Source organism: Xiphias gladius, chromosome 4 (assembly GCF_016859285.1).
Source record: "Xiphias gladius isolate SHS-SW01 ecotype Sanya breed wild chromosome 4, ASM1685928v1, whole genome shotgun sequence".
NCBI classification, from domain to species: Eukaryota; Metazoa; Chordata; class Actinopteri; order Istiophoriformes; family Xiphiidae; genus Xiphias; species Xiphias gladius.
This window is the reverse complement of record NC_053403.1, coordinates 7,583,074-7,606,471: the sequence shown is the minus strand read 5'-3', so window position 1 is coordinate 7,606,471 and position 23,398 is coordinate 7,583,074. Positions and strand designations below refer to the sequence as shown.

At 38.8% G+C, this 23,398-nt stretch overlaps 1 protein-coding gene across 6 annotated transcripts in view; it reads left to right on the top strand.

The window, feature by feature from the left end:
* lama2 (laminin, alpha 2) overlaps positions 1 to 23,398 on the top strand; it is a 197,738-nt gene that overhangs the window by 40,671 nt on the left and 133,669 nt on the right. For all 6 annotated transcript variants that reach the window (XM_040125505.1, XM_040125503.1, XM_040125507.1 and 3 more), the window contains exons 4-11: positions 8,965 to 9,016; positions 10,452 to 10,642; positions 16,112 to 16,291; positions 17,339 to 17,428; positions 19,916 to 20,033; positions 22,006 to 22,184; positions 22,287 to 22,386; positions 22,826 to 22,883. In XM_040125505.1, coding sequence (XP_039981439.1) covers positions 8,965 to 9,016; positions 10,452 to 10,642; positions 16,112 to 16,291; positions 17,339 to 17,428; positions 19,916 to 20,033; positions 22,006 to 22,184; positions 22,287 to 22,386; positions 22,826 to 22,883 — 968 coding nt within the window. The remainder of the gene's footprint in view (positions 1 to 8,964; positions 9,017 to 10,451; positions 10,643 to 16,111; positions 16,292 to 17,338; positions 17,429 to 19,915; positions 20,034 to 22,005; positions 22,185 to 22,286; positions 22,387 to 22,825; positions 22,884 to 23,398) is intronic.

Below are 23,398 nucleotides of genomic sequence, written 5' to 3'. Positions count from 1 at the left end.
TCTGAGACAATTAACATGTATTTCTTTCATTTTTTAAAACTTTCTATTCTGTATTAATAAATTAAACAAACAGTCAAAACATGTAGCTCAATGGTGATTGTGACCTGTTGTACATAACAGAATTAAAGTTGCTGCAGTCAGTGCAGTGTGTTAAAGTAAATGAAACAGGACCCCAAATTATAATAAACCAAACAAAGCACTGAGTTCTATCTTTGAAATTTGAATACTAAAGTGAATATTGGAATATTTCAGGCCAGCCCCCTATTATTCATATGAAATTGAATTCAGTTTAGAGGCAGAGAGAGAGAGAATGGAACAACACAACCCCAAGGTGAAGTTTATTTTTTTGCCACCCATCACAGAGAATATAATTATCTCTGGACAGGAAGTAGAGCAGAAGCCATCTTGACATGTTAATGACCTCAGGCCCATCAATCACACCTCTCACCTCTATGGTGTGGCTGATGAATATATATACACTCCTAAATGGTCTCTCTCACGCACACACACACACACACACACACACACACACACGCACACACACACAAACACACAGACGAACACACACAGACAAATTTTCACACCTGTCACTGGAGTGGCATGGCCAATGAATGCATCTGCCTGGTTAGACACCCACATACACACTCTCACACTCCCTCACTTTTGACCTTAATATTAGTGTGTGGAGCAGGTGACTGACACATGTACAAGGACACACACAGACACATAGACACACAGACACATAGACATTACTTTCATAGAGAAACTTTCATAGAGATGCACAGCAAAATGAATGAATAAATTATTAGGACCACTTACAGCCGGATGAGAAAAAAAACAGTGTGATGGTTTGAAAAAAATCCTCCTCTTAGTCAGTTTGTCACAGGCAGCGTCTTTAAAAACCAGTGTACTTTTTCTCAAGGATCACCTACAGAGCCGACGCAGTTTTAACAGTCATCTTCATATAATGTCTGTTTGAGAAATGTTCATAGCATTGTATTATTTATATTTATTCCAGTGCAAAAACTGTCCATCAGCAAATGTTAAGGTTTTCATTTGACTAAATGCTCCTCTGTTATTGTCCGCAGACATATTTCCTGTTTCACCCATGAATAATGTCAAAGACCAAAACAAACGATTCAGGATTAACAGTTTACCGAAGTGATAAAATCTTATTATTCTTAAAGCAACTGAAAGATTACCCATTTGGATGGGAGATGAAGGTGTCATTTATGTACCTGGGAGTGAAACCAGCAACCTTGTGAAAGATGTGAAGGGCTGAGTACAGTTTGAAAACACGTAGTGCAAGAATTGACACTGATTCCTTTTTAATCTTAATATCAGTGCCAAAAGGGCAATTACTTCAATACCATAAACCATATCACAATTCTTTTCTCTATTCAGTACAAGAAATGTATGTTTAGAATAGCTCAAATAAATGTGCATGATACATGTGAATGTGTGAAACATGGCCATTATAAGATGACGACTGTTAGAACTGAGTCAGCTCATTGGGTGGTAATTGAGAAATAAGTGCACTGGTATTAAAATGCTTATATTTAGCCTTGGTAACTGCATTTATTGCATCACACTTATCGCCATAACTATAGCATTTATAACACATTGTTTTTTTTTTATTAGCATTTTTGTCAACTTGTGAATTTTTAAATATTTGTCTTAATTGCTTTAACAGTTTGACTAATGCAGTTTCTATTGTTACAGTATATAAGAAAATCACACTTGAGGGGGCATCCCGACTGTTGAATCGTTAAGGGGCAGACCACATTCCTGCAACATCCATTTCAATTCCTGTTGGGCATCTTTGTTGCATGTCATACTCTAGTTAAATATAAATTGTCACACTCTGGATGTTATTACAAGTAAAAACTTAACTATGTGACTCATTATTGTTAAGTATTACTGACATTTTTAAAGAGTTAGTTAAAAAATAGTTTAAAAATTGGAACAACATTGTTGAGTGTTCATGTTTGACTTTTCATCTTTGTCATAAACCAATGGATAGAACAAACTTATCAAGAACTAAAATATGTGTTTATGTTAAAAGTTCGTGATAATGGTTAATAATGCATAAAAGTCTCTTGTGCTAAATGCCCATCCATCACTCCGACCTCCACACCCTCCACATATAGAGCACACTACTTCCTGTGGTAGCGCTCAAGATATGGAACTATCCAATGTGAACCTAATTCCTAAGGATACTGGACTGGTTTGGCATTAGCATTAGATTTTTTTTTTTTTTTTTTTTTCCCTTGTCAGAAATAATGTACTGTGTACTGTCACACAGACTTTTGTCAACCAATACACACCATATCATGACCGACCATTAAATTATTGAAGTTTGGCATGTAACTTTAAAAATCATTTCTGGTAAGGATATCAGTTTAATGCTAAAGAAAATTGCAGACGTCTGGTACCCAACCCTTTAATCCTGCTCTTGCAGTCTTAATACTGTTGTCTCCCTGAAATGTGTTTAGTCCACAATTCAGTTCATTTCCATTCGGGAGGCTGAAATTTGTGATATTAGAATGCTGTTACTTTATCAAATATTTGGACGTGAGACAGCGTTTACAACCAGTTTCACTGGAAGAGACTGTAAATGATCCTTCTTTCATCAAGTAACTCTCAATTTATTACTTAAATCAATTCTGTATTGATCCAAGTGTAATAGTAGATCAACCTCAGGCCGAATTTGGAGTGATTGACTGTATTCTCACCTCCATTTGTGTGTGTGTGTGTGTCAGTGTGTGTGTGTGTCAGTGTGAACATGTGCATGCTTCAGTGTTTTGTGTGTGTGGACATGTGCATGCTTCAGTGTTTTGTGTGTGTATGTGTGTGCGAGTCTCGATCAGTCCAGAGGAAAGCTGTTTACCCTCCAGTGAGCTGAATTTCCCTGGCGACCGCAGTCATCTCACTCAGAAAATGACAGTGGGCTTGCATGTTTGTTTGTGTGTGGTTATCGCCTGTGACATCGCCACCCTCATTTCCTCTCTTGTTGTTGCTGAGCCTCTCCGGACAGAAAGACTAAATATTGAGAGAGAGTGGGAGATGAGGGTCTGTGTGTGCTACTATGTGTGTGAGAGACGGTTAATGTCTATGTGCTACATCATTTTTAGATGAATTCTTGAATTCTAATACTGCATACAGATGCTTCTGCCTTTACAATCGACGAACAGTCCTCTGAAGAGACCTGTTGAAGAGGATTGAGGATTTATTTCTGACTTTGTGAGAGCTTAGTTCCTAGATTCTGGTTATTTTTTTTAGGTTTGATTCACAGGTTTAAACATTATCATTTTTATTGACTATTCTTTTCAGTTTTCTGATTATTGGGCTGTTACAAAAAGTTTTCCAGCCAAACCTTTCCAATGTATGAGGTCTTGTGATGCTGTAGGCTTAGGCATTAGAATGCATATAGATTAAGAAATTACCAGTAAATGTATTAGGACTGTTTTACCCTCAAGGTTTAAACTTGCCTCGCCCTGGCAACTATCTTTTATCAGCCTCAGAAGGGATTCATTTAAATTGCAGTTATTATGGAAATGCAGTGGCCAGTTTGATTGATGACAGTTTGATCGATCATGCACTGACTCTGCTATCTGGGGCTGGAGGAGGACCTGTAAGAGTGATCAGGGTCCTGAAGGAGCTGTAAGTCAAACTGCTCTTACATACCTCAATATACAGACACACACTCAAATAGACATAAAGATTACCATAAAAGCATATTTGTCACATGCAAAATTGGTACTTTGAATTCCCCAAGAACTTGTTCATGCACACACATGCAGCTGGAACTGATTTTTGTAATGGTCTACGTGCATTCTACAGGTACACTGTGTACCCAAACCGTTTCAATCAAAACATTTGGATCAATGATCAAAATAATTTTGATCAATCAAGAGAGAGAATAATTCTGTGCATGTTCATAAAATGTATTTTGGGAGAATGAAGTGGTTTTCAATTTGAAAACATGTCACACACATGGAGCACTGGGAAAATGATACTACTGAGTGTAAACCGAGATAATTGACCTTATTGTCGTCAGGTCTGAGTGGTCAGTTAGAGAAGGTTTTTAAAGATACCACAGGAAAAGTCATACGGGGAAAAGAAATGAATTGAGTTCACAAGTCCTGTTAACCCACTGTGTTCTGTCGGAGATTTCTATCATACGTTGTTGCTCCCACAGCGGACTTTGCCCTTCCCCTGCCTTCAGTACTGTAAAGTTGAATGTGGCTTTTTACATTCTTGTGTTTTCTGCTCTAGACTTAATCTTGACTCACAGCTTCAGAGCCTGTCGAGCCCAGAGGGGAATCCCAACCTAATTCCTCAGACTTTTTCTTACTTGTATTGTCTATGATCTACACATACAGTGTAATTATTATTATTACTATTATTATTATTATTATTTTGATCAATACTACTCTCGAGGTTACAGATAAGGTAATACTTTGAGCTTTGAGGCAACAACTTGGTTTGTCAGTTTTTTTTTTTTTTTTTTTTTTTTTTTTTGTTGCTTGTCGTTTGACTGACTTAATTGCTCTCTCACTATGAGCCTCACCCATTTTCACTTACAAACCACAACTACAGTGAATTTTTTTTTTCCCCTGTACTCATTTGGCAGACGCTTTTATCTAAAGAGACTTACAAGTGAGGCAACTTCATGTCTTGCTCAAGGACACTTTGGCACACGGACAGGAGGAGCAGGGGATCGAACTGCCGACCCTGCGATCGTTGGATAAACCCCTTTACAACCTGAGCCACAGCCGCCCTAATCTTCACTGTATCGTAACCAGTTTATCATACGTGCCGCCTAAGCAAGCAAGAGTTTTACAATGCAAACATCATTAAAAAGCCACTGTCAAGCACACAGGTGTTAGACATGAACACACAGAGACCAATGATACTGATGATGCATAATCCTATTTACAGATATTTGAATATGCAAATCATCAAATATTGCAGCTTTGAACCTTAACTCTTCAAATCAGAATTTTTCACAGTCCAATTTACCACAGGCTACAGTCAGCATTCCTTTCAAAGACACCTTAATAAGAAAGATGCTCGAGCCTGCAGTCCACCAGTTTTCTAAATCAGTCGTTATAAGGACTCAGTGAGCCCTTACCTACCACAGCTTAAGCTTTATAACATAGTGTATAGAAAATTACATATCCAACTAATAGGAGACATTTGTTGCCTCCAACAGTATTTCCTATGGTAAATAATCGTGGGAGACATACCTCAAACATAACACAGCCTACCTAGTGACTAGATAAAAAAAATTTCTTTACTTTTCACTATATTATACTACATATATACTATATATAATTAAGAGGGACATGAAAATGATATATAGTCAGAGCTTTTAATGCCAGAAAAAAATATCTTTATACATAAAAGGGAGAAGGTAAATGTAACATCTGTTGTACTCCATGAAACTTTGTTGGTCTAATGTTTGACAGTAGCTTGGGCCAAAGCAAGAATGTGGGAGCGATTGCAGCATCTGGCATTTTGTACAGACTAAAGCTTATTTAAAAAGCTTAAGGCCAAATTACAAACAAGTCTGTGAGCAAGTGTGTTAGTGCGTGTTCGTGTTATATTTGTGTGAGCAAGTATGTTTGCGGCAGTTCAGACAGAGAAGAAGACTTAAAGAGAATACATGTCAATTGGCTTTTACACACCAGGCGAATTCTCAGTTTTATCCAGGGGCTATTGTTTGTATATGTTGCACTCCACTTCAGCCTCTCCACTGTTAAAGCCAATGTGGAAAAACACAGTAATTTGTCTGTTTTTTGTATTTCATATTATTTTTTCTGCATTCAGTCAAATATTGAACTGCATTCTATTTGCTGCGGAGCTGTCAAGAGACAGTCATTCAAAATCTTTCAACCAATTGTTTTTAGTGGCAGCTCAGTGGAAAAGCAGAGTGGTGTTGCGATTAGATGACTGTGTGGCTCCAGTGAATATCTTCTGCTTGTTTGCCTTCACTAAGTCTGGCAGTCAGGGATGCTGGATGATACACACTTATTTAGAACTGGGCCTAAAGCTACTTTATTAGTCCAGTGAGATGTCAACACACTTTCATTAGAAGTGACAGTAAATTTTAACGAGTCTGCATACCAGTTCTCTTACTCTGACGGCATATCCACCTGTGTGTTTGCATATCTGTGTGTGTTTTATGTATGAGGACAAAACACAAAATAATTAAGTTTTATGATTTTTTTTAAACCTTTTTTTAAATTTTTTATTCTTTGTGTCTCCTTTTTATTTTATTCCATTTTGTTTCAGAGTTGTCTTTTGTGCTTTTGTGTGCAAATCCAGCTATAATTGGCCGGATTGCTAACTGGAATTGGAGTTTGATGCCAGTTTTTCAGGCCAGAGAGATTTTAACACGTTTCCATGTGAATGGCCTGTAAACACCAGCTGTTCAGTAAAACCGCTGTCACAGTAAGTCCAAATCATGCTGAGACAAAATGGATTCTTCACAGTCCATTTAATTGTAGGCAACCCAACCATACTGGACACAGGGCTTAAATGGGCTGATTGAGCATTAAAATAAACATTTTAAGTGCTCATTTGGCTGTTGTACCCAAAAACCTGCCAAAAACCATTCCCTGGCATGTCATGACAATTTTCTGTCTAAAATGTAAGACGACTGCAATAAAATGCTTGAGAACCCTGTGGAAATAAACATTGATTTGTATGGTTTTGACTGTTAAAATCACTTGTGAGATTTTAATACTCAAACTCAAAGTGAATAACTTGCCTCCAATACTCTGCAATCTCAACACCTCAGACTAAAGTAATATGAGATATAAAAATAAGTATATTAAGTCAGTAGTTTTTTTTTTTTTAGAAGTACAGGAATATTCATCAGTACAAAAACAAATGGATGATGTCTTTTATACTTTATCTGGGGATAAATGAGTCACTGATTGTTTCACTCTCAAAGCTTTAAACCCCCTTTTAAATCCAATTAAACTTTTTTAGAGCACGCAGATCTAGATCAGATCTATGTGCTTTCCTTTGAGATGAAACCAGTACTCGAGTGAAATTACTGTTTTTTTTAAACTTTTTTTTTTTTTTTAACTTTTTTTGTCTCATGACAGCACCCCACTTGTGCACCCCCTGCTTTTTGTTATAGTAATATTACTATTCTGTCATAGGCATGATAGTGGCACTAACATGCGCGACAGCAGCAGCACAGGCGCTTAACCAAAATACAAATGAGCTTTTTAGTTAATTTTTTGTTCTTATCACACGTCTTGTCCAGCTACTTTGTTTCCTTGAACAACTGGTACCAGACAAGCATCCACTGCGGAACAATGTGCTGTTAACATCAGTTTGCATGCTAGTTAGCTAATTAGCTGGTCACCGGTAGCACACTGAACAGCATAAAAACTTGCCATTTCGATGCTAAATGGTGTGTTCCTCATTCAATACCAATACCAATTCAAAAAACATGATTAAACATGATCTTTCAGTTAGCTTGTGAGTCAATTTCTTGATCTCAATTTTTTATTCATTTATTTACTGGGGCGTGCCTTCTTTATCCAGCGAGATAAAATTTTGTTCGCCGGATTAACAAGGTCTGAAACTTAACCTGAGGAAACTCGCAGACACCCTGTTAGTTTGAGCTTATGGTTTAAGATCAATATTGCCAAACCAGGCTGCAGCACAAAAGGAAAAAATAAAAAATAAATCTGTATGAAAAGAGAATCTAGCCAATTAAATTTTATACCAAAGGTTGATATGATGTGTACATGACTTGAACTCACCAAAAACTTTGACATTAAATGTCATGACTGCAAGATAAACGTTATTTACCAGCCGTGTGATTTCTGCCAAGACAGTTATTGGTGTGTTTATTTGTTGATGCCGTGTTGAGCTTTAGAGGCAAAAAAAAAAAATCCCTCTTCTGATCCACATCTGATCAAAACATAGAATATGACACACTCCAACCCTCCACACACACACACACACACGCACACGCACACACACACACACACACGCACACACACGCACACACACTGCATTAGTTATCTGTGTTCATCTATGTTTAGCTGCTGGAGCTGCCTAGCTGTCCCAAAGCTGTCACCATATTACAAGCTACTGCTGAGAGCTCTCTTACATGCGCGCGCACACACACACACACACACACACACACACACACACACACACACACACACACACCATCCTGTCCTTGGTGTGAATACAGGTAACAGTGACTCTTTTTATTGGGTTTGAATGACTGCTATAAGGTTACCCTAATATATTCTCACACACACACAGTAGCTTTCTCCCCATTCTAATTGCTGCAATGTGACACTGCTTCCCACATCACGAGAAGAAAGAGAGAGATACGCAGAGAGAGACAGGATAGGGGGAAAAACAGGGTGGTGAAGAGAGACGGGGAGTCAGCATTTGACCTACATCCAATGTTTGTCGCTGTTTAGTGATAAAACTGAAGGAAAGTGAGTCTAAACAAAGATCGTTATACTTGATTGAAAGACAAACGTGCAAATAAAAATTAGATGATAAACATACTGAATGCAGCACTCACATTTTTATTTAATGGGACATTAACAAGTCCTTTGAGTTTCCTCCCCAAAAGGTCCGTGTAAGTGTCAAAAAAGAAAAATACTGATGTGAACATGGGTCAGAAAGTGTTACTGATAGTGTTAGTGGGCTGAAATTAGGGTGGCTTACCCCCTTGCTTCACTCCTGATTTTATTACTCACAGTATAATTCTAGATTTTGTTTCAGGAGATCGAGTAAAACTGAGGCGACAACCAGCACAAGTTTGTCTCCCACCACATCCTGTTCAGAAGTTGATAACAATTACTAGGTCTGCTCTGTGATCCCCAAAAACCAGCAGGTCTCCCTGAATATTACAGGTTAAATGGTTTTTAATTCATTATGTTGTCTCTCTCTGTTTTTTTTTTTTTCAAGGTTTTCCAGATAGCCTATGTGATCATAAAGGCAGCCAACTCACCTCGCCCGGGTAAGAATCCTTCTTCGTAATTTGAATTTAGAGAGCCACACACTGTTTCGGGTGTTAACATTACTGCTTTGATTGTACAATGAAACAATGACTATGTGATTTCAGTGCAAGCTACAGACTTATTTTCAGGCTTTGTCTTAGGAAGTGAAATACAGTAATTATAGCCATTTGAGCAATAGGTTGTCCCACAGAGAATCCAAAATTAACTTGAAAGACTTAAGATTCCATTCAATAAAATGCATTTTACTCTAGTCTTATAAACACTGTTGAGGTGCAGATGTTTCATAATGCTTCCCCCTAAATAGGCATCTTCTTCCCTCACTATGCATTTAGGTGCACACCTTTACAATAAAGCTTGAAGAGGTTTGAGGTTTTCACTGAAAGCAATAGCGAATTTGTGGAAATACTATTGGACAATAAGTTAAATGAAAGGCATTACAAATCAGAAAAATGATAAGATACTTTTAACAGGATGTCCCAAAATGTCAGAGTGGTTACATTCTCATGTCAACAACATTAGGTCCCAAAAGGAAGTGCAGTCCACAAGAGTAACAGTAAGAGTAAAATACTGTACATACCAGTTGGATCAGCAGTAATTTAACAGTTACAATAAACTAGAATGTTGTATTAGCTACACATTAATCTCAGATAGCTAGTATAATGGCTAGCTTGGTTAGCTGTAACTAGATGTTTCAGACTTCAGAACACTTCACATATATATAAAAAATTAGTATTATTTTTGTAAAACCTTCATCTCTCCATGTTTTTGCCATATTCAGCCTGATTGTCTCCTGGCAGGAAAAGTCATAAACTGAATTGTGTTAAATCTTGTGATCAGGTTGATCATGCAATTAGAGAGACCTGACTGACTTATTTGTTCATACATGTGGACAAAAGAGGTCATTACACACAAATGGCATAAAACTCTTGAGTGTCGATAGGCAGACAACAATAAAACAACAAGAAACCTCTTGAGAGCTAATTTTTGGTTTACGTGCACCTTTGCAAATGTGTGATATTGTGTTACAAAGATAACTTTATTGGCCACATGATGTTTCAATATTGGCCAGATTTCATGCATCAGCTAATGTTAATGTTAAGTTTTAAATTGAAGAAATGAAATTGTCATATCTTGATAGTTGCATAGTACTGGTGGCAGTTCATATGTACATATGTTTAGTGCCATCCAATATTTTATTTGGTTTTTTTCAGTAACTGGACTCATTCCACTTTCAATCAGTCCAGGAGTTGGAATATCATAGTTTGTGAAATATGTGAAAGTGAATGTTCTTTCAATTTCCAATGTATTTTAAGTAGGATGACCTAAACACAGGCTTGGGTGTACATCATTACTTTTATTGATCTTTTCTCCTCTCCACATCACACATTTAACGTATTTCATCAATATTTTCCTCACCAATATTTTTGTCCACAGGTAACTGGATCTTAGAGCGTTCAGTAGACGGTGTGACCTTTGAACCCTGGCAGTACTACGCCATCACAGACACAGAGTGCCTGACACGATTCAACATTAATCCACGGAGAGGACCTCCATCTTACACCAGAGATGATGAAGTTATCTGCACATCCTTTTATTCAAAGATTCACCCTCTGGAGAATGGAGAGGTGACATTTGTAGCTATAGAAGTTGTTATACTGCCACTGTAATCTACAGCTGAGTTGGGTTTGGTTTTGGATTGATTTGGGGGGTGCCAGTGGGATGGGGTGACTCACGCTGGAATGAATCAAGTTTGGTTAGGGTGGATTAGGTTGGGAAATGTTTCACTGTGCGAGCAGAGTACAATATGTAGGAGTGTTCTAGGTCTGCTTAAATTGGGCTGAGACTTAATTGAGTTGGACTGAGTTTGGGTTAGGTAGACCACTAGGTAGACTTGGACTTGCTTGGGTCTCAGAGGGGTGAGCAGCGTTAGGCTGAGTGAGGTTAGTTAAACTGATAGAATTGCTGGGTTGACTTGGGCTACTAAAAACGGTGCCTGCAAAGCTTTGATTCTAGTACATTATTGTGCACTTGGCACAGATTTTACCTCTGTGATGTGCCTTGGGCTTCTCTGATTTTTTTTTTCTCTTCTTTCTTTTAGATAGGTGTAAAGATAAAAGATATTTTCATCTTTTAAGTACAAAGGTATACCACTCAGTGGCTAGATCCAGATCCAGTTGCACTAAGCCCAACACGTTTTTGATTCAAACATGTCTGTGTCTGATCACTACCCGAAGGACAGGGCTAGGAGTGACAGTTCTGGTTGCAGTTGTAATGTGGACCCAAAAGAAGGATGCAGAGGTAGAGCAGGTAAGGTAAAAGGTAGTTTCTTCGATCAAAAACAGGGTCACTTACACATAAGAGAAGAGAGAGGCAAACAAATCCAAAAAGGGTTTGAGCAGGCAAAGATCATAAGCAGGCAAGCTGGACAAAAGCTGTGAGGCAAATAAGATGATCTGGGAAAGAGAGTGATCTGATAGAGGTGTATAATGTATATAAGCGACTGATTAGGGGGAATGTGGGGCAGGTGTACAGGCAGGTGACTATGGAATAGTGGGAAGTGCTGAGGGCAATGCCTGGTCTGCAGGGGAGGACATGCTAATGCTACAACCGCAGGCATGAATAATAAGCACAAAATGTGAAAATTAATTAAGAAGAGTCTCAACTCATGACACCAGGTCAAACAGTATAAAATCAACACAAACATATAGAAGAAAGTAATGTATTTGTGTAAGTCCTCTTAAATGCAACAGTCAAGTAGAGCAGGATAGATAATGAAATTGTACATGTTGGTTTTCAACATTAATAAGTGGATCAGAGCTTATTTTCTAAAAAGTGGATATATTTCTTTTCAAATGTGTGCAACTGTGGATATAACTTTAGTCACTGATAGGAAATTTGTGTTCTGATTCATTGAAAACACACTCACACGGACACACGTACACACCACTTTTTACTTCTATGTTGCTTTGATCAGCTGTGTGTATGATTGCACCCAGTAAGGGGCAAGCCTGCTATAACTGACATTAATGAAGAGAAAGAGGACTAGAACACACACACACACACACACACACACACACACACACACACACACACACACACACACACACACACACACACACACACACACACACACACACACACACACACTACAGTGAAAATAAACTAATCACGTATTTACATCTGCCAGACAGGCCTCTAATTGTAGATGCCTGTCTGAATATGTATACACTTCTGCATGGGTGCTGTCGTGTGAGCTTACAAAAGCCTGCATGCATGTGTGTTAGGTGTGTGTCTTCTTGTGTGTTTTCACTTTGTGTGGGTCTGAGTCCTGCGGGGGAGAGCCAGAGGGGGTGCAAGCTGGGAGATGTCAAGAGCTGTAAGTAACGATGGAGGTGTCTGAATGAGTGTGTGTACTCCGTGTGTGTGTGTGTGTGTGTGTGTGTGTGTGTGTGTGTGTGTGTGTGTGTGTGTGTGTGTGTGTGTGTGTGTGTGTGTGTGTGTGTGTGTGTGTGTGTGTGTGTGTGTGTGTGTGTGGTTGACAGCTCCCTAGCCGTCTGATCACAGTGAAACCATAATGAGTTGTAGGCGACGTATCACAGCATCGCACACACATCCACAATGACACTCCACCACTCTTCACACACATGCGCACACACAGACATACACAACCGTCACCTTCGTCACTTCCAGGCGTGCAGCTTACACCCTTCAAGTGTTCCCCCCTTGACACACAAACACATGCACGCGCAGACAGACACACACACACACACACACACACACACACACACACACACACACACAGACACGCGGTCAGCTCACTCTTGTAAGAATTTTTTTCTAGATGCTAAATGTTTTTTTGGCCACATTAGTGAGAAAGACAGATGGACAGTCGGACAGGCAGGCAGACAGAACCTCACACTCCTCATTATGTGGCTGCTTGTTGATAATTGGTGATACAGAATATAAATTCATGCATAATCTTCTTCTAAACTGATTTAAAGGTAGGATAAGGCAGTTGCAACATTGATTTGTTTGGGAGACAAGATGAAAATGTCTGCCAGTGTCCATGTTATGAGGTGTTGTCATGCAGAAAAGCAACAGACTCTGTGCATAGAGGCCTCATTTTGCATCAAGATAATCATGAACTGTGCCTCATAAATAATTACCTGATAGCAGGACAACTTTGTCCTTTATTGCATATTTAATCATTCCATTGTTTTTGCGCAAAGGTTTGCTACAAAGCAGCACCACTACTTTGACTGCATTTCCAGCAGCACTAGGGTAGCATTGCTATTCTCAAAGTCATGTATCGCAGAGGCAGGACTTATATTTGATAACAAAGTGCAGTCACTGGGAGAACCAATGAGTGTGCAGAAAAAACATTGGGGCTATAATTATAACCAGGCAAGGGGGTGAAAAATCTCACACACATCTGTTCTGGACAGGATTAACATCCCTGACCAAACAACCATATTGCCAGACAAGAATGCCAATATTGGACGATTCTGCAAAACACCGGATTACGTTCAGTGTCAACATTTTTTAAAATTCTTGCTTTATACAATCACTGCACATGAAACCAAATGCATTATGGTTTTGGCAAATAAACTGGGGTTAATGTGTTGTTAGGGTTAGGCAACTAAATCTCTTGATTAAGGGTAGGAAAAGATTGTGGTTAGGGTTCAGAAAAGGGTGAACATTAACTACAGGTTAGTAATGGGATGCAAACTGTGGTCTCCTGCATGGAGGTCTGACTTGCTGGCATGCTTACCGCCCATAGACCACCCCTACCGCCACATCTTTAATTTTCGCCTGGCTGCATATAGGGCAGACTGCTTCCTGCATTAGCACTGAATGGCATTGGACCTAAATTGTGAGGTCCAGAATCTTCCAGTATGGACTCACTTCCTATCGATATTTGGCTGGACAAGGGCATGCAATATTAAAGGCACCTTACTTCGCTTAGAGAGATCTTTTGCCTGTTCAGTAACAATGATTATCATTGAAAAAAAATGAATGCATTTGTTTTGTTTTTTTGAATATACTTCACATCTTGTAACACCTGATAATAGCGAAATGGTTTCAATTTAGAAAGCTAATTTTTTTTCTGAGTAGCTGGTACTGTTGCTGTAGTTTAATTTCTTCCAAGAAGGAAAGGCGCTTGTTACTGTAGCTTCACCAGGTAAAGTTTATAAGTAGCTTCCCTGGCACTATCCGAGACTTTAACTGAACACAAATTATTCATTTCAACCCAGTGTTTTGATTAATCTTTTGTTTTACCAATCAGGTTAAACAGGAGACAAAATACAAGTTTGTCGGTGCAGGTATGCACTGGTAGCTCACCTGCTTAGGCACATACCATAAAGGCTTAGTCCTTACCGCAGCGGCCAGGGTTTGAATCCAGCCCAGGCCTTTTGCAGCATGTCATCACCTCTCTCTCCCCTTCTTTCCTGTCTCCCTCCACTGACTGTCAAATAAAGGCAATAAAGGCCATGAAAATTTAAAAAACAAGACTAGGTTGAAACCCAGTGTGTGGCTGGACTGCCCTTTACCGGTTTGCTTCTCTCCTACTTTGTGTTCACATAAACAGTAATTTAATAAGACCGATTTCCCAGTAAAGCTGTTCTCATCTACATATTTTTCTGTTTCTGTTGTCAGACAATGGAAAAAGTATGAAATAGTGAATGAAACGTGACCAATTAGGGCTACATGTTAACCAGCAGTCACTCCAAGCTGCTGCTCTGCACCACTAAAATCCTAATTTTAGGATTTTACTTAAAAGTCGCTAGATTTGTCGCTAGGTGTTTTTGTGAAGAAAAGTCACCAAAGGGGTGTGAAAAATATGTAAATCTATCGACGAAGGCGCTAAGATGGAAACACTGCCCGTTAACGCCACCCTGATGACGCAGTAGAAACTGTTTGCGTCAATTCATTCTGAAAGAACAACGGCCAATGGTGTAACTTCAGCACTTAGTCACGCAGCATTCAGCTGACCAATGGTGTAACTGTATAACTCACTCAGCCATGTACATTTGCATTCTTAGAGCTGGCCCTGCTGTTGTGGTGCAGCCAAATAAAAAGAGTGTTGGTTTCTATCTGTTCAATCAGTGATAGTGAAAATAGGCGAGCATGATTAAGTCCTCTAAGCAGTGAGTGAATGAGCACCGTCACATTGTGGAAGAAAGAGTGAAATGCTCTGCAGTAAATTACATACTGTTAAAGCTGGTCCACTAATGGATGTACTTCTTTGCCCACAGATAAATATTGTTGTCAGCAGTAACAAAAGAATCTCAAATAAATGCCTTGTTTTTATTGGTATTCTTTAAAAGCTTTGTATCAGTTTAGCTTCCCCTAAAGTTTCCTGAGCAGTTGGTATGTCCAAGTTTGGTGAGGCTGAAAGGTTAAAGGCATCTCACTGGTCTAGAGTTGCACAGTAAGGAGGGTAGGTGGCAACTTGCTGTGAGACTTCAGGTTTTATCGGTTTTTATCACTTTTTGCTTTAACAAAATTGTTTTTTTTGAACTTGTGGCACTACAGTTTCTCCTCGTAGTCCCTTAGAAGGATTTGGAATCAGCATCTGGAATCTATATCGCAAACACTGCTTTAGCACTACAGAATCCCATATATTATTCTCTCTCTTACTTCAGCCATTTTAACATTTGTACTTCTTTAATCAAATGTTACATTTTAAGCATCTCTTTGAACTTCATTATTAACTAAATCTGCATTAATACAAATACTGAAAACAAATAAAACAATAGTGAAGCTATCGCGGGCTGTATTTTGAAGTCTTGACTTTTTTTGCTAATGAAAGTCTTTTTTATTTTTTTATTTTTTTTTTAATTTAAGGACAAATGTGCCACAATCCCTGCTTCCTGTGTATATAAAAAAAACTGTTGCTGCTAATCATCCTCCCCTTCTTGCAATCTGTTTATATTTGTTTTGTCTTTAGCTTCACCACAGAGGCTTCTCAACCCTTCTACCATCTCCCACTACAAGAAACTATAAAGCGCCTTTAATCTTTGTCTTAGCACAATGTCTTAGTTTAACTGCTGCTTTTACATGTCCGTATTTATCTGTCTCTCTGCCTATAGATTCACACGTCTTTGATCAATGGCCGTCCCAGTGCAGATGACCCCTCCTCCAGCCTGCTGAACTTCACCTCCGCCCGCTACATCAGGTTGGTGTTTCAGCGAATCCGAACGCTGAACGCCGACCTTATGACTCTGACACTCCGCGCCCACAAGGATATTGATCCCATCGTCACAAGACGGGTGAGGCTCCATATATACAACACTTTCTTTTCTTTTCTTTTCTTTTTTCTAATCTAATTATAAATAGATACAAATAAAAATCTTTAGTATTTAACTTATGATATAGTAGGTTAAAGTTCTGATTTAGAATCTCATAATCATGATAGTTTGCTACAGCTTTGAGATCTCAGTCGCAGTTTACAAGGTTATAGTTCTCAAGGTTATAGTCATGTTTGAATTAATAATTTAAAGTCATAACTATGAGATACCAAGTTGTAATTGAATAACTTAAGATACTATCTCATATAAGTCCAGGCCATGTATGAGATCAGTTTAGATCCGAAGGGGGAAAAAGGCTTTGGATGTATTGGAGATCGATAAAACTCTAAAAAATAAATGGAGAGGGGCTTGTCTCTGCAGAACAGGGGAAAACATTTTCCTCCAAAACAAATTTTTTTTTTTAGCAATGTTAATTTGTCAACATTTAGTGTTTATTTAGGCATATTTTCCTTGCGACTATGACAACCTAGGGAATATAGTGTTGACTTCACTAACATATTCTTATTCCTTTGTATTAATTCATTTACTACTTTGACTGCGAAAAATAAAAAAAAAATATGGTGGAAATAGTATTGTAACCATGCTATCATAAGATTAGTTAAATGTGAATAACTTCAGAAAAGTTTAACCATACGTTGCCTCAGTTTTAAGTTGCTTTGGATAAAAGCGTATGCCAAATGAGTAAATGTAATTAATCCCACTAATGCTGTAACCTTAGCAAACCAGAAATCAGCAGGAAACGTGGCATTAAACTAAAATCAACCCTAAGGAGATTGTTTTATATAAAATGATGTGTAATTGTTGCAGTGTAGCCAACACACGCAGTCCTGCCAGATGTGGTGTTAGAGACACCTTTTGTTAGGTCAGGACATCCTTTTTTGAAGTGTAATCTCCTCTGTGAGCAGAGCGCAGGCTCCTGCTCTAATAGTGCATCTTAATTTGGTAATATGGTCATTAACGCTGTAGCGCTCATTATAACATGTTTTGGCTCTTGCTCTCTCTCTTCAGTACTACTATTCCATTAAGGACATCTCAGTCGGTGGGATGTGTATCTGTTATGGCCACGCTAAAGCCTGCCCACTGAACGCTGTTACAAAGGTAAAATATTTAACTGTCTGTTTCTCTCTATCAGTCCAGTTAACAATACCACCGAGGTAATGGAGCTCGTCCATACTGTTGAACAGGAGCAAAGAGCACCCTCAGGCACCAGCTTTTTATCTACTGCTCTATATCAAACTTTTTTTATGTGTTTTGGTGTGTGTGTGTGTGTGTGTGTGTGTGCCCGCCTGTCTGCAGGGGACACAGGTGACACAGTGAAGCGTTGTCTCCCATGTCACTTCAAACAGAGGAGTGTTGTGATACCAGACACCTGATCTTTCTCCCTTTCTCTCTCACCACGTGCACACCTACACACACACGCACACACACACACAGTCTTCTGTCCTGAGGCTGAATCATGAAGTCAAACTCAGATGTGACACTAGTGTCTGGTCCCTTGGAGATGATGTCATTGACAATAAATGATGTACCGGCGTGTAAAGAGCTCCGGTTTCTTCTTTCTCTTCACCTTTCTTACAATCTCAATAGGCCATATTAAAGAGGTATGTTTAGTTGTCTGAGGAAAGCAAACCACTAACTTTCAACAATGTGTAGTTCATGTACATTCGGGCATCTTAATGGATCCAATCCTGTACCAATCACATGTGTTTTATATATTTTAAAATAATTTTCCAAAGCATATAAAAGCATTTTCCCAACTTCCATGCAGTCCAGTCATTGGTTTCTTTACATTAAATAATTTTTTTTTTTCACAGTAACAGATTGGGATACGTCCCAATGAAAATTTCCTACACTTAACTCTGTTTCAAACTTATGTCACTGTTGAATGGTGTTGATTTAAAAAGGTTTTTCTGGGTTGATGTGATCACATGCTCAAACATCTAGGATTTAGTTGTAATGTAAAGACACCATACATGAATAAACTAGCCTTTTTGGAATGGACAAACTAAGTCCAAACATTCATTCAATTGCTTTAATATGCAAAGGTAGAGGGGCACACGTACATATGTAGTACATAAACATATAGTAAAATTAGTAGCTGCCTAGTAATACGTTGAAAAAATCTTTCAAATAAAACTGTTTGCAATCTGATGTCTGATTTCAGACCTCTGTTTGTTGATATAGTATTACATTGAGTAGATTAATTCATTTTTTACCTAAGGGTGTTTCTACGAGGGTGGAATATAATTAGCCATATATATGACGATATCTATCAGGCCTAAATGATAGATAAAATTATCAACTGCATTCTACTTTGTGTACCTGTGATTTTGTAGAGATTATAGCCAACCCTCTGTTCCCACATTTAGCTCTTTTACTTTGATACAAGCTCATTCCATCCATGTAGTAAAGTCATGAGCAGAAAAGGTGGAGACCTGTGAGATGATTTGTTGATGATTGTCTGCGGAAAATTTGTTCAGATCCATGCTCAGCACAAAGGCAGTTGTAGCGTTTTGTCTCAGATAAAAGGGAAAAAACTCACCCGCACCAGCGAATCCAGACTTGGCTCTTGCTGTGCTATTGTACTACTCTCTTCTCAGTTAAATCTGGCACACTCTCCACATCAACCAATTTACAGAAAATCCTACATTGAATTACTAAACCTCAAAGTTGGCAAGTTTCCTGCTACATTCTGCTTTGACTGTGTTTAGTTTTGAATTTATCTCTCTCCTGAGAGAGTGATAGTGAACCCATTTGGTACCGACTGACAATCTGGAAAGTGAACCAAGTTTTTGTATTGCAATTGGCTCTCCTGTGAATACATTGTTGTTTGATAGGCTTTCAATAGGTCATGCATATTGATAATTACCCTCCATTTTCACATTAATGTGAATGTTCTGATGCCACATGATGTAAACAAAGACTGCAAGTTACTCACCCACCCTGAAATAACCACAATAACAAATTCTTAGTTTATGACATTAAAAATGTATACACTCACAGTTAAAAAAATGTATATCTCATTGTAGAATCATATATCAGTTTTGAAATCAAAACCAACCTAAACTTTTGTTTTACATTTTGGACATTTTAAAAATTAGCCCAACACCATCTGATAATCTTGCACCTCTGCTGGAGTGTAGTAGCCATGTGCTCAAATTGTCTTCAGTGCATCCTGACATCACTGTTACTGTAGGTGTGGATACACGTGCAAGACCTCAAACTCATGAACAGAAAAGATGGGGGGGGGGAATAAATTCAACTTGGTGATAAATTATCCTCTAAAATTGAGAATGGCATGTTTTTTTTTTTTGTTTTTGTTTTTTTGGCAAGCTGTACTTTTTCCTGTAATCCAGGAAACTGGCATCTGGTTATGAATGCAGTGAAAGCTCCCAGTTGGAGAAAGAGTGGCAACACTGGAATTCAAATTTGTCTATGACTCAGATCGTTACCATGTTTAACACTCCGTGACATCAGCGTCCAGCTCGCAGATGTGTTTGCTCATGTCTGTTTAATTGATAAAAATGTGAAACTTATTTCGCAACTGTTAATGTGCATTTTTCATGTATTTGTGTGTGGATGTAGAAGTTTAGCTGTGAGTGTGAGCACAACACATGCGGGGAGAGCTGTGATCATTGTTGCCCTGGTTACCACCAGCAGCCCTGGATGGCAGGAACCTTCCTCACTCGACATATCTGTGAAAGTAAGAAAAACAAATTACATGCTTAAACTACACAGTGACCCACAAGTAACAGCAACAGTCCATCCATAACACAATTATTCCTTCCAAGATTCTCTTATCAAACTTTCCTCATGTGGAATTGTTCTTTTGGTAATGTAAACTCCTATGTTTATTGTAATTTAGCATATGTACCCACACACACACCACATGTCAATTGGTAACATGCTTTTAATATTACTGCGGCACACCTACAATTATATGAATACAGGCTTGACAGAATTGAAATAAAATTTACATTCTTGCCAGCAAATCAGGGTCTGTCTTTGATATAAGACTGTATGAAGCCATCAAAAGTCACCTTTGCATCCATTAACCTTCATCAACTATGTAGCAGCAGAGCAGTGAGGTTAGAGGCTTCCACCTGTCATCATAAAACTTAGGGTTACAACATGTAATCTTCATTTTATTTCACACGGGCTACACCTTCTGACAGACCCTGCAGTCTTAGTGGCCTGACAAATGCTTCTTCTCTCTTGACATTGACACAGCAAGACAAGACGTAAAAGGTCCGGGCTGGCACAATAGTAAAGAAACCAGCCACGACAGATTCAGCCCATTCAGGACAGGGGTCTCCCAGTACAGCAGAACATCCCATCCTTGCTGGACATGAAGGGATGCAGCAGCATTATGCACCCAGGTTCATAATTACTGCATTTGTGAACCTGATCTAATGGTGATCTATTGCAGGGCATTGAAAACCTTTACTTAGTAGTGCCAACTCTGAGAATGGCCCTGAAATGCTCTGAAGATAAGTGACCTTTGCACAGATTTCCACCACTGTTTTTCCACCAAACAGAGCTATGAACACTAACATTCTCCTTGTGGAGTAACAGTGGGTGGAAGGTCCATCGCTACTAACTCACAGATTTGTGATAGTTTATGGCAATTCAGATATAAACCAAGCACTACTGGAGGCATTATATGAACAGCAAACCAGGAGGATCCAATGATTTCACTACTGCCTTCCAGTCCAGGAGGTACATAATGCTGAGCTCAGTCAGATAACAGTGCTACGTGAAAAAATGTATCTTTCATTCATTTTAGTGTTAAAAAAGAAAAAAAGAAAAAAAAGTTTTGCACAAGGCTCAACTTTTGCTGCAACACAATACAACATCCAGCAAGATGGTGTGTCGGCTAGTCAAATATGTGCATTCACATATTTTTGGTAGATAACTGGACAATAACTTTGTAATGTACTCTGTACCCTACCCTGTACTTTCCAGAGTTTCTTTACATTTTATAAAATGCTGTGCAGTGTTTTGGCGTCTGATGAGCCTTTACATTAATGGGTATACCACTCAAATCTAACCTTGATAGTATTTCATCCTCACACCGGTCCCTTAAAAAACATATTTCAGGTATCGTGAGACGAAGGCAGCCCTCTGCTTTGTAAATATTCACTGTGATTTGGTCAGAACACCTGGCAACTTAAGGGGCACATATCTGGGATCCTTGTTCTGTAGCAACTTTTAAATCATGTCCACTACCACATTGCATCTGGAAGAGCTGGGACAACTTCCTCTCCCCCAACAGTGTTAGGTGCTGAATAACCAGGATGTGTACAACACTCTCGAGAACTGGGCCATGAAAGCAAGGTTGTCTAAATAAAAGAAGACCCTCATGGCCTGGAGTTGCAACTGTTTGAGTTAGGAGACTTTTCCGAGAGCAAAAGTTGAAGAGACTTTTTCTTTCTGGAACAGAGGAGATAAAACGTTGCTCCTGGTCACTGCGTGAACCTTAGGGTACTGTCTTCAAGACAGGATTGGACGTTTTTCTAAACTCTTATGTGGAAGCGGTAAATGGATTAAAAAAAAAAAAAACGGTCCTCTTTGCTTCATGCTCAGTGTTTGGATAGAGAAGGTGGGGGTGGGTCTAAACAATTCCGTCAAACCCATTACTGCAGTACCAAGTATTTGTATGTGTTTTCTTTCAGAGTGTAACTGCCATGGTAAGGCAGAGGAGTGCTACTTTAATCAAACGGTAGCAGACTTATCACTCAGCCTGGACATCCACGGCAAATACAGAGGGGGTGGGGTTTGTATTGGTTGCCATGACAACACGGCGGGCATCAACTGTCAGACCTGTATTGCCGGATACTACAGACCTGCTGGGGTATGTCACATACGCATACATCTCTCTGGCTTATATGAAATTCATGATGATTAAGCGAATGCTTACTGTGTTCAAAAATGTTTGCCCTTTTCACCTGGCCAGGTGAGAGCGGAGGAGGAGAACCCCTGCATCCCCTGCTCATGTGACACACATGGTTCTGTCAGCCAATCATGTGTTGCAGATTCAAGCCAAGCTACACCCAGTATGCACATATACTTAATACTTTATCTTTTTATTATTTTTGTCTGTCCCTATGTCTGTCTTTGTGGATACCATTTATGTCTCGAAATATACATAATTTCAACTCAGAAAGAGAAGTTTAGTGTGAATGCAAGAAGATGTTTCACATTTTAATTCATTTCAAAGTGGTACTTCAGTAACTCCATCATTTGCATCAATTCAGCCCAGCCTGATTTCCTATGGGGTTGGGGTTAGTCAAGTTCTGCTGTGTGCACAGAGCCTTCTTTTATTGAAAAGAAGTCTTTGGCAGACCAGAAGTATTTATATTAGAGATAATTTTACTTCCCTTTGTGTTTTTACTGTTTTTATGTCTAGAAAGTGGAGCTATTTTAGGGTGCAGTCACTTCAAAGAGATACCCATTCTGTATATGTGTGTGTCCCTGCGTGTGTTTGATTGACAGCCCAGCCAGCAGGGTCATGCCGGTGTAAGGAGGGTTTTGGGGGTCTGCGATGTGACAGGTGAGAGACACGCACACATACACACACATCCACACATATACGCACACATACAGAAAGAGATAGAGACACGTTGTGACAGGTGAGTAGAACCTTTCAGCTGTTGTCTGTTCCAATTAGTGTTTTGAAATTGCCAGAAAGTTTCCATTAAGATCTTTGATGATATAAATAACCCTTTATTACACTTGCTTTTGTACCTTACACTATATAAGGAGGCTGTGGTATAAAGGCAAGACATACTGTTTCTTTTTTCATATTTTGATTAGTTGTTGTTCTTTGACTGCAGCTTGGATATTATTTCCATAATAAGAGTCTTCACATACTTAATTCTCTAATGGACCTGAAAACAGCCTGAGATCATCAAGCGAAAACTTGTCATCCTAAATTTCAAGTTAGAATCACAACCTGTGAATCAAAAGAAATACAAACAACAAGAAAAGCTGTCAGTCTAATCTGCAAATCTGTCAACAAGGTGCCTCATCTTAATTTGTTGATCAGCTGTTGTGCTATCATAATTT